Source organism: Carcharhinus amblyrhynchos, chromosome 3 (assembly GCF_965287045.1).
Source record: "Carcharhinus amblyrhynchos chromosome 3, sCarAmb.v2.hapA, whole genome shotgun sequence".
Lineage (NCBI taxonomy): Eukaryota > Metazoa > Chordata > Chondrichthyes > Carcharhiniformes > Carcharhinidae > Carcharhinus > Carcharhinus amblyrhynchos.
In genome coordinates, this window is record NC_137326.1 from 84815892 (window position 1) to 84831994 (window position 16103).

At 43.0% G+C, this 16103-nt stretch overlaps 1 protein-coding gene across 6 annotated transcripts in view; it reads right to left on the reverse strand.

Moving 5' to 3' along the window:
- Positions 1-11129: 11129 nt before the first annotated feature.
- LOC145340905 (SLAM family member 5-like) overlaps positions 11130-16103 on the reverse strand; it is a 30188-nt gene continuing 25214 nt past the window's right edge. For all 6 annotated transcript variants that reach the window (XM_080185460.1, XM_080185459.1, XM_080185461.1 and 3 more), the window contains one exon: positions 11130-14294. In XM_080185460.1, coding sequence (XP_080041586.1) covers position 14294 — 1 coding nt within the window. In that variant the 3' untranslated portion in view covers positions 11130-14293. The remainder of the gene's footprint in view (positions 14295-16103) is intronic.

Below are 16103 nucleotides of genomic sequence, written 5' to 3' on the forward strand. Positions count from 1 at the left end.
ACTCTTTGTTTGCAGGCTGGTCACACCATTTGAGGCTTTTGACCGTATTTCAAAACAGTTTCTTCTCATTGATAAGTTACTTTTTTATGGGTAGCAGCTGATAAAGAGAACAAAGAGCCCTCAGTAGTGTGAAATTTTATGTCATGTCACAAGGACAAACTTGTCCAGCAGAAATCTTGTTTATTTGAACTTTGATCCAACATAAATCTGCTTCTAGTGTTTTGTGTCAATAATAGCTGTTCAATATATATCAATGTATTCAACATCATATTTCATAATTTTGAAATGTACTATCAAACCATCTTCTAGTCTGTTATTTTCCAAAGGAAACAGTTCCAGATTCTCTTATCTCTCTTCATAATTAAAACCTTGACATTATCTTTGGTAATCTCTACTGCACATCTATGTTCTGAATGTCTTCTGTAAAGTCAATTACACAATCTAGACACACTAGCGAGTGTTCTAATGTTTAAGGTGGGCTATATTAATGCAATTATTGTTGTTGTGCTCCTATCTACAGAGGTTGACAGATTTGGCAGCTGAATTAGCTATGGATATAAAGGAATGTATATATCAGAATATCATCACTACACATTCTTAGCTGCGAATGAAACCATAAAGGACATGTTCCTGTCAGAGTTTAGATCATTTTGTCAGTTTGCACATTTGGGATTGTTCCTGTTATATAGGCCGACAGTGAATTACTTGCTGGTTGCATTACTGACTGGGTTTTCTGCTATGCGTCGATATCATATTGTGCCTCTTCAGTAACACAGGCCATCACAAGCAGTGTCCTATCGTATATCTCCATGAGAACTCCAGACTCATATGTTTCCCAGTGAATCAGAACATTTTGTTCCTTTGGAGACCAAGCAACTCAAAATGATATTTGGTGAATTTGCACAGTTACTAAGAATTGATATTACAGGCTTGGCAACTGGTTCTTAAGCACACAGATAATTAATCTACTCAACATTGCCTTTTCGCTTTGATGTGGAGTTGCCGGCGTTGGACTGAAGTCGGCACAGTAAGTAGTCTCACAACACCAGGTTAAAGTCCAACAAGTTTATTTGGTAGCACGAGCTTTCAGAGCGCCACTCCTTCATCAGGTGAGTGCAGGATTTGTTTCACAAACAGGGCATGTATAGACATAAACTCAGTTACAAGATAAAGGTCAGAATGCGAGTCTTAACAGGTAACCGAGTCTTTATAAGTGCAGATAGTGAGAGTGGAGAGAGGGTTAAGCATAGGTTAAAGAGGTGTGAATTGTCTCCAGCCAGGACAGTTCATGAGATTTTGCAAGCCCAGGCAAGCCATGGGGGTTACCGATAGTGTGACATGAACCCAAGATCCTGGTTGAGACTGTCCTCGTTTGTGGAACCTGGCTATAAGTTTCTGCTCAGTGATTTTGCGTTGTTGTGTGTCATGAAGGCCACCTTGGAGAACACTTACCCAAAGATCAGACACTGAATACCTTTGACTGCTGAAGTGTTCCCGAAAGGAAGGGAACATTCTTGCCTGGTGATTGTCAAGTGATGTCCATTCATCTGTTGTCATAGCAGCTGCATGATCTCGCCAATGTACCATGCATTGTGATGTCCTTTCCTGCAGCGTATCAGGTAGACAATATTGGCCAAGTCACAAGAGTATGTACCGTGTACCTGGTAGATGGTGTTCTCACGTGCAATGATGGTATTTGTGTTGATGATCCAGCACATCTTGTAGGGGTTGCTGTGGCAGGGTTGTGTGGTGGCATGGTCACTGTTCTCCTGAAGGCTGGGTAGTTTGCTGCGTACAATGGTCTGTTTGAGGTTGCACAGTTATTAGAAGGCAAGTAGTGGGGTTGTGGGGGTGGCCTTGGTAGATGTTCGTCTTTACCGATGACATGTTGAAGGCTCCAGAAAAGATGTTGTAGTTTCTCCGCTCCGGGGAAATACTGGATGATGAAGGGTACTCTGTCCATCGTGTCTCGTCTTTGTCTTCTGAGGAGGTCAGTACGGTTTTTCACTATGGCGTGTTGGAACTGTAGATCGATGAGTTGAGCTCCATATCCTGTTCTTACGAGGGTGTCTTTCAGCGTCTGTAGGTGTTGGTTGCGATCCTCCTCATCTGAGCAGATCCTGTGTATACAGAGGGCTCGTCTGTAGAGGATGGCTTCTTTAATGTGTTTAGGGTGGAAGCTGGAGAAGTGGAGCATCATAAGGTTATCCGTGGGCTTGCGATACAGTGAATTGCTGAGGTGACCATCCTTGATAGAGATGCGTGTATTCAAGAATGCAACTGATTCTGGAGAGTAATCCATGGTGAGTCTGATGGTGGGATGGAACTTGTTGGTGTCAACAAATTGTTGAAACGACTTGTATAGCTATTTCAGTGATTGTTTGCCATGAGTCCAAAGGAAGAAAGTGTCATCAATGTATCTAGTGTGTAGTGTCACTTGAAGGTCCTGTGCAGTGAAGTCTTTTCATCTTAGAATAACTCGTATATGATGTCTTTGAGACATTTCTGGAACCAGCAGGGTAGCTGCACTGATACCAGATGGATTGCAGTACTTTAAGAAGGTAGCTCACTACTATGTTCTGAGTTAGTGTAATTTTGGGACTCGACACAAGTTGACTTACCTTTGGAGTGGAATAACACAGGCCAGATTGATGTAAAGAAGGAGGGGAACATGAAGCTGGATTTGAAATAAGAAAGGAGAAGTTAGCTGCCTTTATTGAGCAACAAGAACAGCAAGCACGTTGACACTGCTATGACCAATGCCTCCCAATTAGTCAAGCTGAACCATGATAAATAATTACCTGTTCATGGTGTTGGTTGACAGAGATTTAACTGAGGTAGAGCTCCTGACAGAGTGCTACATCGCTCCCATCCCTAGCAGCACAATAAAACTCACTACATGAGGTAAAAGGAAAAATATCATCAGATTAATTCTAAGAATAAGTGGAGGGCTTGAGGAGAAAGGAATGAGGAACAAACAATTAAACTACTGTAAATCCAGCCTGTAAGTACAGCAAAAAAAATTAAAGAAAATAGCTGTTTTCATTGAACTAAAACAAAAAATGTTGAAATTTGTTTTTCATTCAGGTCTTAAATTGTTTTATCATCCTCTGGAACATGTTGAGCTTGTTGCTGTCACCATGATAAGAATCTTTCTAGCATTGCCTATCATTAACAGATTGTTTTCTTCTTTGTCCATGGAATGTAAGCATTTTTTAGCTCAAACTTGGTTATCATTGAGAAGTTGGTGGTGAGCTACCTCCTTTAGTTGCTGCACTTCTTGTAGTGTCAGTACAGCCACAGAGCTTTTAGGGAAGGTGTTCCAAAACTTTGACCTAATGACAATGAAAGAAGTGGGATATCAGTGAGGGCAATGTGTGACTTAGAAAGAAACCTGCATGTAATGGTCCAGAAGTGAGTTGCTTGCCACAGAATTCTAAGGGTGGGATTTTCCAGTTACAACCCTTTCAAGACTGGAAAACCTTTCCCAAGGCCAAAGGACATTTGCATGATCTATGTCCCACCCACTACAATTTTCATGGTGGCAGGATGGGAAAATTCCTTCCTAAGTCTCTGGCTGATTTTGTAGCCATAGTATTTACCTGGCTGGTCCAGTTAAGTTTCTGATCAATGGTAATACCTAGGATGCTTGATAGTGGGAGATTCAGTGATGGTAATGCTAATGAATTTCAAGGGGAGATGGTTTGTTTCTCTCTTGTGAAAAGTGGTCATTTCCTGGTAGTTATGTGGTGTGAATGTTACGTGCCATTTATCAGCCCAAATCTGAATGTTGTTTAGGACTTGTTGCATATGGATATGGACTGTTTCAGTATCTGAGGAGTTGTGAATAGGGCTGAACATTGCAAATATTGGCAAACATCCTCACCTTATGATAGTGGGAGGTGCTTGATGAAGCAGCTGAAAATAGTTGGCCCTAGGACACTACCCTGAGGAACTCCTGCACTGATGTTCTGGAGCTGAGATGACCTTGCGGTGAAGGATCCTCTTGGGGAGAGTGATCATTGTATGGTGGAGTTTCTGGTGCAGATGGAGGAGGAGAAAGTGGGTTCCCGGACGCGCGTCCTTTGTTTGAACAGAGGGGAGTACGGTAGGATGAGAGAAGAATTGGCGAATGTGGACTGGGGGAGCGCGTTGGAATGTAGGTCTGCTGAGGAGCAGTGGAGGATCTTTAAGGAGATCTTTCTTGGTGCTCAGCAGAAATTTATTCCGATGGTCAAAAAGGACAGTAGGAGGAGAGGTAATAAGCCGTGGATAACGAAGGAGGTGAAGGAAAGTGTTAAATTAAAAGTGGAGGCATTTAGAGTAGCTAAGAGTAGTGGGCGAGAAGAGGATTGGGAGAGGTTTAAATGTCAACAAAGATAGACAAAGAAGTTGATAAAGAGGGTTAGGAGAAACTATGAAGCTGGGCTAGCGCTTAATATAAAAAAGGATAGCAAGAGTTTTTATAAATATATAAAAAGGAAGAGGCTGGCTAGGGTGAACGTTGGTCCCTTAGAGGATGAGAAGGGGGACTTAGTGGTAGGGGATGGGGATATGGCTGAGGTCCTGAATAACTTTTTTGTTTCTGTCTTCACGGAGGAGGACGTGAATAATTTGCCGGGTGTTAGAGATGGAAAGGTAGTAGGATTGGAGGGTCTTAATGACATTACTGTTACTAGAGAGGTGGTGCTCGACAGACTGGAGGGGGCTGATTGTGGACAAGTCGCCAGGACCGGATGGAATGCATCCGAGGGTTCTGAAAGAAATGGCGGAGGTGATAGTGGATGCCTTGGTGGTTATTTTCCAGACGTCGCTGGATTCCGGGGAAGTGCCAGAAGATTGGAAAGCGGCTAATGTTACGCCGTTGTTTAAGTAGGATGCCAGGCAAAAGGCAGGGAATTATAGGCCGGTTAGTTTAACGTCTGTTGTAGGTAAAATGTTAGAATCCGTCATCAAGGAGGAAATAGCGAGGCATCTTGAGAGGAATTGCTTGATAGAGCAGACACAGCACGGTTTCGTTAAAGGGAAGTCGTGTCTGACAAATTTACTGGAGTTCTATGAGGATGTGTCTAGGGCGGTGGATAGAGGAGAGCCGGTGGATGTGGTGTTTCTTGATTTTCAGAAGGCGTTTGACAAGGTACCTCACAAGAGGTTATTGCAGAAGGTCAGGGGACATGGAGTTGGGGGTAGGGTGTTAGCGTGGATAGAGGATTGGTTGTCAAATAGGAGGCAGAGAGTGGGGGTCAATGGGTGCTATTCGGATTGGCGGATGGTGACTAGTGGAGTGCCTCAGGGGTCGGTGCTGGGGCCTCAGCTATTTACCATTTATATAGATGATCTGGAGGAGGGAACCGAGTATAGGGTGTCGAAATTTGCTGATGACACCAAGATTGGTGGAACGGCAAATTGTGCGGAGGGTGTGGAGAGTCTACAGAAGGATCTAGATAGGCTGGGCGAATGGGCCAGGAAATGGCAAATGGAATTTAATGTTGGCAAGTGCGAGGTGGTCCACTTTGGTAGGAATAATGGTAGGAAGGATTATTACTTACGGGGCGAAAAACTGCAGCAGGCGACGGTGCAGAGGGACCTTGGGGTCCTTGTGCATGAGTCGCAAAAACCCAGCTTGCAGGTGCAGCAGGTGGTCAGGAAGGCGAATGGGATGCTGGCCTTCATCGCGAGGGGGATTGAATATAAAAGTAGGGAGGTCTTGCTGCGGCTGTATAGGGCATTGGTGAGGCCGCAGCTGGAGTACTGTGTGCAGTTTTGGGCGCCGTACTTACGCAAGGATATTTTGGCCTTGGAGGGAGTGCAGAGGAGGTTTACTCGGCTGATGCCGGAGTTGAGGGGGTTGAGCTATGAGGAGATGCTGAATAAACTAGGCTTGTACTCATTAGAGTTTAGAAGAATGAGGGGAGATCTCATTGAGACGTATAAGATGATGAATGGGATGGATAGGATAGAGGTGGAGAGAGTCTTCCCGCTCAGAAAGGATAGTAGGACTAGGGGGCACAGCATCAAGATAAAGGGGGGGGCGGTTTAGAACGGAGTTGAGGAAGAACTTCTTCACTCAAAGGGTGGTGAATCTCTGGAATTCTCTGCCCGTTGAAGTGGTGGAGGCTGCCTCGCTAAATATTTTTAAGACGCGGGTTGATGGGTTTTTGATAAGAGAGGGGATTAAGGGTTATGGGGAGAGGGCAGGAATGTGGAAATGAGCCACGACAGATCAGCCATGATCTTATTGAATGGCGGGGCAGGCTCGAAGGGCTAGATGGCCTACTCCTGCTCCTATTTCTTATGTTCTTATGAGTCCCAACAATCACAACTATCTACTTTCGAGCTAAGTCTGACTGCAAGCAGTGGAGTATTTTACACGACTCTCATTGACTTCAATTTTGTTAGGCTCCCTGATATGACCCCTGGAATTCAGCTGTTTTGTCCACATTTGAACCAAGGTTGTAATGAATCTGGAATAGTTAGTCCTGACAGAACCCAAACTGAACATTAGTGAGCAGATTAGCAGTAAACGTTACTTGATAGCACTAACAATGACACATTCTATCAGCTTGCTGCTAAGTCTCAGTAGACCGATGAATCAGGCTTTAATTGTCTGAAATGGATTTGTCCTGCTTTTTATACATTGGATACACCTGGTTAATTTTCCACAGTGTCTCGAAATGCTGCATGCATGGCTTGAGACAAGTAATGCAAATGGAAAATATAGGTTATTTCCAGACACTCCAGCGATGTAAGAGAAACACACTGAGCAGTATTCTAGTATAGAAATGTCTATATTTCATACTGATGTTGCCCACACATATTCAGAATGAAGAACTGGAAACAGATTTGTGCTATGATGAGTTTCAATAACTGTCATGCTGAAAGAACGTTGAGGACATTCTTCTGCTTAATAGTTCTGGCCCTATTTTATGCAGAAGTATTTAACTTCATTCTCTAACTTTTGTCAGATAAATTTAATCAATTTATGAGAGCAAGAATAGCAACTAGGACAGTAAGCAATCTAAAGAATCTTTCCATAGGACCAGCAATTGGCCACTCGGAATGGCAGTGAAATAATTTTTTTGGTGTAGAGTTTTTAAGGAAGTGAATGGACAGAATTTAAAATCTGAAATTTTAATCTTATCTATCAGGTTGGAAGACTCAACAGGTGAAATTGTTTCAGTTGACAAAATAGCCTTTGTACATTTCCCCAAGGGGGAGATGGTGGTATAGTGATAGTGTCACTGGACCAGCAATTTAGAGGCCGAGGCTCTGAGGACACTGGTTCAAATCCCACCATGGTAACTGGTGGAATTTAAATTTAGCAATATAAAGTTAGTCTCGGTCATGGTGACCATGACAACTATCAGCGATTGTTGTAAAAACCCATTTGGTTCACTAACGTTCTTTAGGGAAGAAAATCTGCCCCCCTTACATGGTCTGGCCCACACAGGGGGCCCGATTTTACCATCGCTTTGTGCCTGTTTTTGGGCACGAAAACTTGGGTTTTTAGATCTCTGCTGTTGCAATATTGTAGCTAACTGCCTCCACATCAGTTCCCCTTATACCAAGGCCCGAAAATGCGTTTGCATACATTTAAAGTGACTTAATGGACTGGATGCCCAACTTTACTGGCACTTCACCTTTTACCACAGTGTTCGCCCATCTGGAATCTGCATGAAACTGACATGCTCCACATAAGTCCATTTTGGGCACTTCTTCAGTGAGGGGTTAGTGAGGATGCAAGTACCGAGCGTCTGATGGCTATCTGCTTGAGATCAGTGGGCAGGAGGGGTGGAGGTGGGTCTGACAGCTCTCTGCTTGAGATCGATGGGTGGGGGGGTGGTGAAAGGGGAGCCTGCTGCCACTCTGCCTGTGATCAGTGCGGGGAAGGGGGAAGGTGGATCACTCTGCCTGTGATCAGTCAGGGTTAAAGGGGGATCCGCTGCCACTCTGCTTGAGATCAATGGGGGGAAGGGGGGTCAGCTGCCACTCTGCCTGAGATCAGTGGGGGGAAAAGGGGGAGAGGCCCATGATTGGTCTGGGTGGCAGAGGGGATGGCGGGATAAGGCGGTCAGTAATGTTATGGGAGTGGGGCAATATCTGTGGGGGTCGGGGGGGGACATTATCCGGCCTGGGAGGGATGTGGCAATGAAGCAGCATTCTATCAATCTTTTTTCTGCGCATGCGCACTTGGAGGCGCCGATCGGAGCTGCAGGGTTTTAGGTGTGTTAAGCCCCACTGACAAACTTGTGCAGTGCGATTCAGATATCGCTGATGTTTTTGCAGGCAGAGTGCATATGGAGGCGCTAAAGAACGGATCTAAAAGTTGGATCTAAAACACTCCCAGTTTCAAGTCCTCCCAGCACTTAGAATCAAAATTGTAAAATAGGGCAAATGGGAGTGACAAGCTCCTTTGTGATGCTGCTTGACTGTTTCCCTTAAAGCATCACAGCTCCTGAGCAAGTTCCTCATTTGTCCTTTTACTTTCTATGAGCTCCTGCCTGAGCTACTATACCACAACTGAGGCCACCTTTGCATACAAACTAGGGGCTGGATTCTCTTGCCCGCAGCTGGGATTCTCCAGTCCCACGGCAGTGAACAGAGATTTGGCTGAATGCTAAATTCTCAGTTCTCTCTGGCAATGGCAGCTGGGCATGAATGGCCAGAGAATCCTGGATTTTAGATCTCCTCTGCTGTTGCAATATTGTAGCTAACTGCTCAGTTCCTGACCCTAAAATACAAACCTGGCTCTCTGAATCATTTATCTCCTGATAAACCTAAGGACCCAGTCTTTAACTTCTTCTTGTCCATCTGCTTCTGGATGAACACAACTGTAATTTCAACAGGGACTACACTCCACCCGTATGTCCCCACAAATACTGAGGGAGGAATATCCTTGCGACCAGTACCCTTGCCACGGTCCAAATTAATATAGTGGGACCAACTTGCCCAGTCCTTTAGGGACCCTAGTAAAGCGACATCAGGTTACACCAGCGCTTACGGAAGGATTAAATTTTACTGCAATACACCCTGCACTGGCAGGCTGTGTAGCAAGCAGAGGTATACGCCCATCTTTAACACATCAAACCCAGCTCCCAGCTTCACCCTGAAGCAAATGGTACCAAAAGAAAAGGGGATATTGTGAGCTGAAAGTAGAGATGGCCTTGCAAGTGACTTAAGCATAAGTGAATGTCACAACTTTGTGAATCTGACCAACTGATGATCAGTTTTGTAATGTTTCCTATTGCTTCAATGGGAATATCACATACCCGACTCTTAATGGCATGTATTAGATTTGCAGCAATAAGGCATACCCTTGGCTCCCTGCCAGGTGGAAGGGATCATGTTACTTTGGATAGGTAGTCCCATAATTTATCATTTTCCCCATATTCCCTCTCTGGCGAAATGCCAATGTGCCATTATGGGAGTGGAGCGCTTCTTTGCCATCATGTGTCCCTAGTGTGGGATCGGGAGGTTGGCACAAGAAAGCACTAACATGGTCTCAGTCTTGAAAAAGGTTGCCAGTGATACATCCTCTGTCCTTGCTAAAATCAATGATGAGATGGTTGCTATACGCACCGTGGTAGCCCAACATCGTACGGCACTAGACTTTGTTCTGGCAGCCAAAGGGGGGACATGTGCCTTGATTGGGTCAGAGTGCTGTACATACACACCTGATAATTCAGAGTCCATAACTAACTCGGGTGATCACATCAAAAAGGAGATTGAGAAGTTATCATCGACTGTCTAGAGTTGGACTTCAGTTTGACGAGGTACCCTGGGAACATCAATCGTACAAGGGATCATGTTCTTTTACATTGTTATCTTAGCATTCCTTGCAAATGTTCAAATGCTACTGTGCACAAACACTCAAATCCACACAGTGTGCGGCAATGATAATGGCAGTCCATGTGGAGAAAGGAGCATCCCTGATGCCAAATAATTCTCCGGGAGTTGAGAATACTAATTTGAAAACATCATTTAGTGGCCTGGTCTCGGAAAGCCGAGGGCCAAAATGGGGAATATATAAGGGCCAATTCAGAATGGCTTGGGATGAAGGACCAGCAGATCAGGGCAGATAAGATCAGAGTGAACAGCATACAGAAGAGTTACAAAGTGCCTGAAATATACTGTTTGCATAGAGGCACACATAACCACTATTAGAGAATTTAGACATGTAGGAGGTGATTCCTTCATCCCACTGCATTAACGTTTTAAGCAAAGCGGAAGAGACTCCAGGAGAATCCATGGCAGGCAATTTGTGGGGTTTGCGTGCACGTTCATACCCTGTTAGCATCTCCCAGCGCTGGATTTCCGGCGGCGCCTGCTCCACACTGGAAATCGGTGGGGAGGCGCAAAGTACATTTAAATGGTCATTCAATGTGATTTAAATACAATTAGCGAGACCAGGACTGAAGCCTCTGAGCCCACAAGCATCTCTCCCACCGCCGGAGTAGTTCACTTCAGTGAGGTTTAGAATAGCTCCCCACAAACGTGACCTAGCAGCCCGACTCCTCTGGAGTGAAGTGGTGGTGGGGGGGGGGGAGTAATTTGGGCCCCCGCAGAGGGTCAGGTAGTGAGGTGTGCCCCTGGGCATTGGCACCCTGGCAGTACCAGCATGAATCCCCGGTACTGCTCAAGGCAAAGTGCCAATACCCAGGGGGCAACGTGGCACTGTCCATCGCACATGGGGCAGTGCCAAGGGGGTGGAACAAATGGGGGGTAGGGCCTGATGGGGTCGGGGCCTATGGCGCGATTGATAAGGGTGGGGGTTCCCACTGCCATTCTGTACAGGGATAGGTGGGGTAAGGAGGGAGGCCAGCAATCGGGACGTGCTGTGGAGGTGCAGTGGTCAGACCTCTGGGGGGAGGTCAACACTGTAGGGGGGGGTTCATGACTTGAAGGAGTAATTGTTGGGCGACATCAGTGGAGGTGGGTTGGATATCGGGGTGGGCTGAGAAGTGGGGGGGTGCTCAGGGTTGGGCCTTGGAATTGTCGGGGGGGGGGGGCAGCGATCGGGCTGTGGGAAGGTGGGGGCAGAGAGCCAGCATTTCGGAAGTCACAGGGCGGGCAGCGATCAGGACTTCATTAAAACAGGCATTTATCAATGCTGAGACGACTGCTTTGTTATAGATGTTTTTATTGTATCTGTCAGTCCCTGGTATAAGTCAACTGAACTTGAAATAGTTTTGTAAAACATAAAAGTTATAGCAATTACATAAAGTTACATATAAAATACAAAAATACACATCAGTGGTTGGAAGTGATCGGTGTGGATAATGCAATGCATTCAACTATCAGACATTAAAATTTGCGAGCACTGCAACGTTACAGAAACTAATTGCAGAACTTAATTCTAAACCTACAAAATCAACAATAGTCACATAGTGTGAAATGTAGAGACTTCCTTTAAACTGCACTAATTTAATGCACAAGGCTGAAGATTTTAATACAAAAACAAAAAATGCTGGAAAATCTCAGCAGGCCTGACAGCATCTGTGGGAAGAGAACAGAGCCAATTAAGAGGTAATTGAGAAGGCAAATGGAATTTTGCCCCTTTATTGCTAGAGGGATGGAGTTTAAAAACAGTGAGGTCATGCTGCAGCTGTATAAAGTGCTGGTGACGCCACACCTGAAGCACAGTGTACAGTTTTGGTCTCCAAGGATATATTGGCACTGGAGGGAGTGCAGAGGAGATTCACTAGATTGATTCCGGAGTTGAGAGGGTTGGCTTATGAGGACAGACTGAGTAGACTGGGGCTATACTCATTGGAATTCAGAAGAATGAGGGACGATCTTATTGAAACGTATATGATTATGAAGGGAATAGATAAGATTGAAGCAGGGAAGTTGTTTCCATTGGCAGGTGAAACTAGAACTAGGGGGCAGAGCCTCAAAATAAGGAGAAGCAGATTTAGGACTGAATTGAGGAGGAACTTCTTCCCACAAAGGACTGTGAATTTGGAATTCTCTGCCCAGTGAAGCAGTTGAGGTGACCTCAATGAATGTTTTTAAGGCAAGGATAGATAAATTTTTGAACAGCAAAGGAATTAAGGATTATGGTGGGCGGGTAAGTGGAGTTGTGTCCATGAAAAGATCAGCCATGATGTTATTGAGTGGCAGAGCAGGCTCAAGAGGCTAGACGGCTTCCCCCTGCTTCTAGTTCTTATCTTCTTAAGTTCAATGTTTCGAGTCTTTTTGCCAGTTCTAACAAAGGGTCATCTAGACTCAAAACATTAGCTCTATTCCCTCCTCATAGATGCTGTCAGGCCTGATGAGATTTTCCAGTATTTTCTGGTTTTGTTTCAGCTTCCAGTATCTGCAGTATTTTGCTTTTATCTGAATGTTTTAATACATGTTTTTCTTTGCACAATAGGGCTTTGAATTTAGAGAATGGAGATGACCATTTTAATTGTGAGGGAGTTGGATAGATCTGTCCCTGTAATTGTTTAATCTTGATGTCTTGCATCATTGCCTTAAGGCTATATGTTCTTTTCCCCTTGTCGAGATTGAGAGTGATTCTAAGACCAAGGCATGTGATGAGTTAGTGTGCAAGAATTCAGCATTAAACTACACTGGCTTGATGTTGACTGTGTGCAAGCCAGAGTAAAACCAAACTTTAAATATCAATTTCTTGACACTGTCTCCAAATTCACCAAAACTGGCTAATTGGTTGCTTTAGCAGTAATTTAAGTCATCCCTCCTTTCCTGGTCTCCATTGTCTGCGTGAAAGCATTGAACACAAATAGAAACTCTTTTTTTAACCATGGGTTATTCAATAGCTGATGCTTATGTTGTAAGTTTGATTAGTAAAATGGGAAGAGTAAAGGAAAAGTTAAAACCTATATCAGTATCTCTTATTAAATCAACTCCAATAGTCATAGGTTCAAATGAAAATAAATGTACAGCTCTTATAAATATCCACTCTTTATAAGAAAAAGTTATCAGAGAATGATTTACAAGCCCATACTTTAGTAAAAAAGGAGACTGGCTCTTTATTCCATTTAAATGAAAATATATTTAAATTGTGAAAAAAATAGCCCATGAACATAAGATTAAATATCTAATGTGTAAAAAAAAAGGTCATGTACCTAACACATGTCTTACACAGTAAGACAAAGTAACAAAAGTAGTTTTTTTGTCAAAGGCAGGGATTTCCTGCTGTTTTTGGTCATGGGAATTCATGCATAATTGCTGATCCACAAAATTGTTTGTGAGCAACAATGCAATGTGCCTTTAAAGGAACAAGTCAAAACAATAGTCGCATATTAACAGCAGATTAAAACATTTATGAAACAACATTAAAAATTTAGCAGGAATCCTCCATAAATAACTCTATTTATGCAGCTCATGTTGGGACATGCCATCATTCATTTAATTTCAAATGGATATTTCCTATTCCAAATTTCAGCATGAAGAATGGGATTTCTAACCAGAGAATAAGATTTATAGTATACAGTCTTTCAGAGGACAGAAGATCAGTAAAGAGTTAGATGATTCTTAAGACAAGATAACACAGTTTACACATATCTGAAAGCAGTAAGAGAATCAAAACATATATGCTGATATTTTATGATATTTTAAATGTATTGTTCACTTTAGCCATGCAAAGTTACTGAAAGACGTGGTGGTAAATGTCAATAGTTTGAACCCAGAGGTCTGTGAACTGGATAGTTGGCAGTAGTCATATTGGGAGAATTTCTATGAGGGAACATGTGTTGCAACATTAATGCATAGGTGCATTCACTGCCCAGACATAAGGATAGATATGCCCCTGGATGCAGGAACACATGTCTATTCAACTTGGCAGTGCACCAGTGAGAATGTCCACTTTGACCTTATATTAGCATCTGCCATTACTAGTCAACAGGGAAATAGTTAAAACCAAGAAGGGAAGCAACGTCCAGACTTGTTGGACGAAAAGGATATCACCATGGTACTAAGTATCATACGGTTAGCTGAGGTACTTGATAGAGATTTGTATTGATGTATGACTGCCAAATGAAATCGATTTTAAGCAAATGAAAGGGGCAATTATTGATTAGAAAAAAACTATAATTGATCTGTGTTTGACTCTGTACATCAGATCTTTTGGAGAAGTTTTGTCGTTTTATTCCCAGAGTTATTTAACCCTTTGGAGTCTCCAGTTGGCTGTACATATGTCTGTTTGCTATGTTTTATTTGTAAAATACATTTTGTTACAGCTTTGCACAGAGATATTTGCCTTGTGAGTTTTGAATTGTCTAAGTTAAGACGTAATTGGCCACCTTCAAACTTCCCCCAAAAAGGGTGTTCTGCAAGATAAAAATTAAGAATTGAAAATCACTCATTTTTAATGTATTCTAGAAATGCTACATCTGTGGAATAACCAATCTTATCATTAGGATATTAACTGCTTTCTTTGTATTTTAATTACTTTAAACATCTTCATCATAAAATGCAATTCCTAAGAAATTTAAGTTTTCAAACTACTCATTCCATTTTAATGTTTGGTAAAATCCTCAATAGTTAAATCTTCTTTGCTGCCTCTTAGGTAATGATGAAGAACTAGCTTGTTACTCAAATTCTTCTAGACTAACACTGCACAGGCTTGATTGACATAAAGAACCAGTTGGTCTGATTTAGTCAGGATGACACCAAACTATTCCTTTTCCAACAGCCAGTAGGAAAATGTATTGTTCTCCCTTTTTATACCACCTCATTTGCCTGAATTGACCTCCAGTTAGCCACTGCATCCTTTGTGACACGCTAGTTTAATATTCCCCATGGCTCTAGTCTTTGATGTGGGTATGCCGGCGTTGGACTGGCGTAAACACAGTAAAAAGTCTGACAACACCAGGTTTTAGTCCAACCTATTTATTTGATAATATACTCACTAGCTTTCGGGGTTACCCCCTTCGTCAGGTGAATGGAGAGTTCTGGCCTCAGACAGAGCATATAAAGCACAGACAGTTTAGAGATTACTGATTAAAATGCGAATCCTTACACCTAACCTGCTGTTCAAGACCTGAGGTGGCTGATAATGTGAGTGGAAGGGGCACTGATCACAGTTTAAAGAGATGTGTATTGTCTCCAGACAGTACAGTAAGTGAGGTTTTGCAAACCCAGGCAAGTCATGGGGGTTACAGATCTTGGGTTCATGTCGCACTATCTGTAACCCCCATGACTTGCCTGGGTTTGCAAAACCTCACTTACTGTACTGTCTGGAGACAATACACATCTCTTTAAACTGTGATCAGTGCTCCTTCCACTCACATTATCAGCCACCTCAGGTCTTGAACAGCAGGTTAGGTGTAAGGATTCGCATTTTAATCAGTAATCTCTAAACTGTCTGTGCTTTATATGCTCTGTCTGAGGCCAGAACTCTCCATTCACCTGACGAAGGGGGTAACCCCGAAAGCTAGTGAGTATATTATCAAATAAATAGGTTGGACTAAAACCTGGTGTTGTCAGACTTTTTACTCTAGTCTTTGAACCAGAAAAGGAATAAAATGTGCCTTACAAAATTGTAACTCAGGTATAATGATACTATTCCTGGCCATACCCATATACTTATCCTGAATATCAGTCTTAGTTTTGATTGCAAATTGTGACATTTTTGTGTAGTTTAATTTGAAATGTAAAATCACAGCTATAATCTGTCAACAATGAATTACTTTTGTGCTTTTAATCTATTGACTGTATTTTAAAGCAGCTTATCTGCCCGTCCACTGTTTAATCAACTTCATATCCATTTGAAGGGAATAAATAAGTCTCAGTAGTATGAAATTTAGTATCTTGTCACAACTGACAATTTGGTCTATTGAGTATCTTGTTTATATAATCTCTGAAAATAGACTAATGTCTGATATATATCTGTCTTTGTTGTTTTGTGTTGATAACAGCTGTCCATAGCAGCTAGTGGCACAGTGGTTAGCACTGCTGCCTCACAGCACTGGGGACCTGTGTTTGACTCTGGCGTTGGGTGACTGTGTGGAATTTACACTTTCTCCCTGTATTTCCTCCTGGTGCACTGGTTTCCTCCAAAGATGTGGATTGGTCATGCTGATATGCCCCTTAGTTTTCAAAGGTGTGTGGGTTAGGTGGATTAGCCATGACAAATG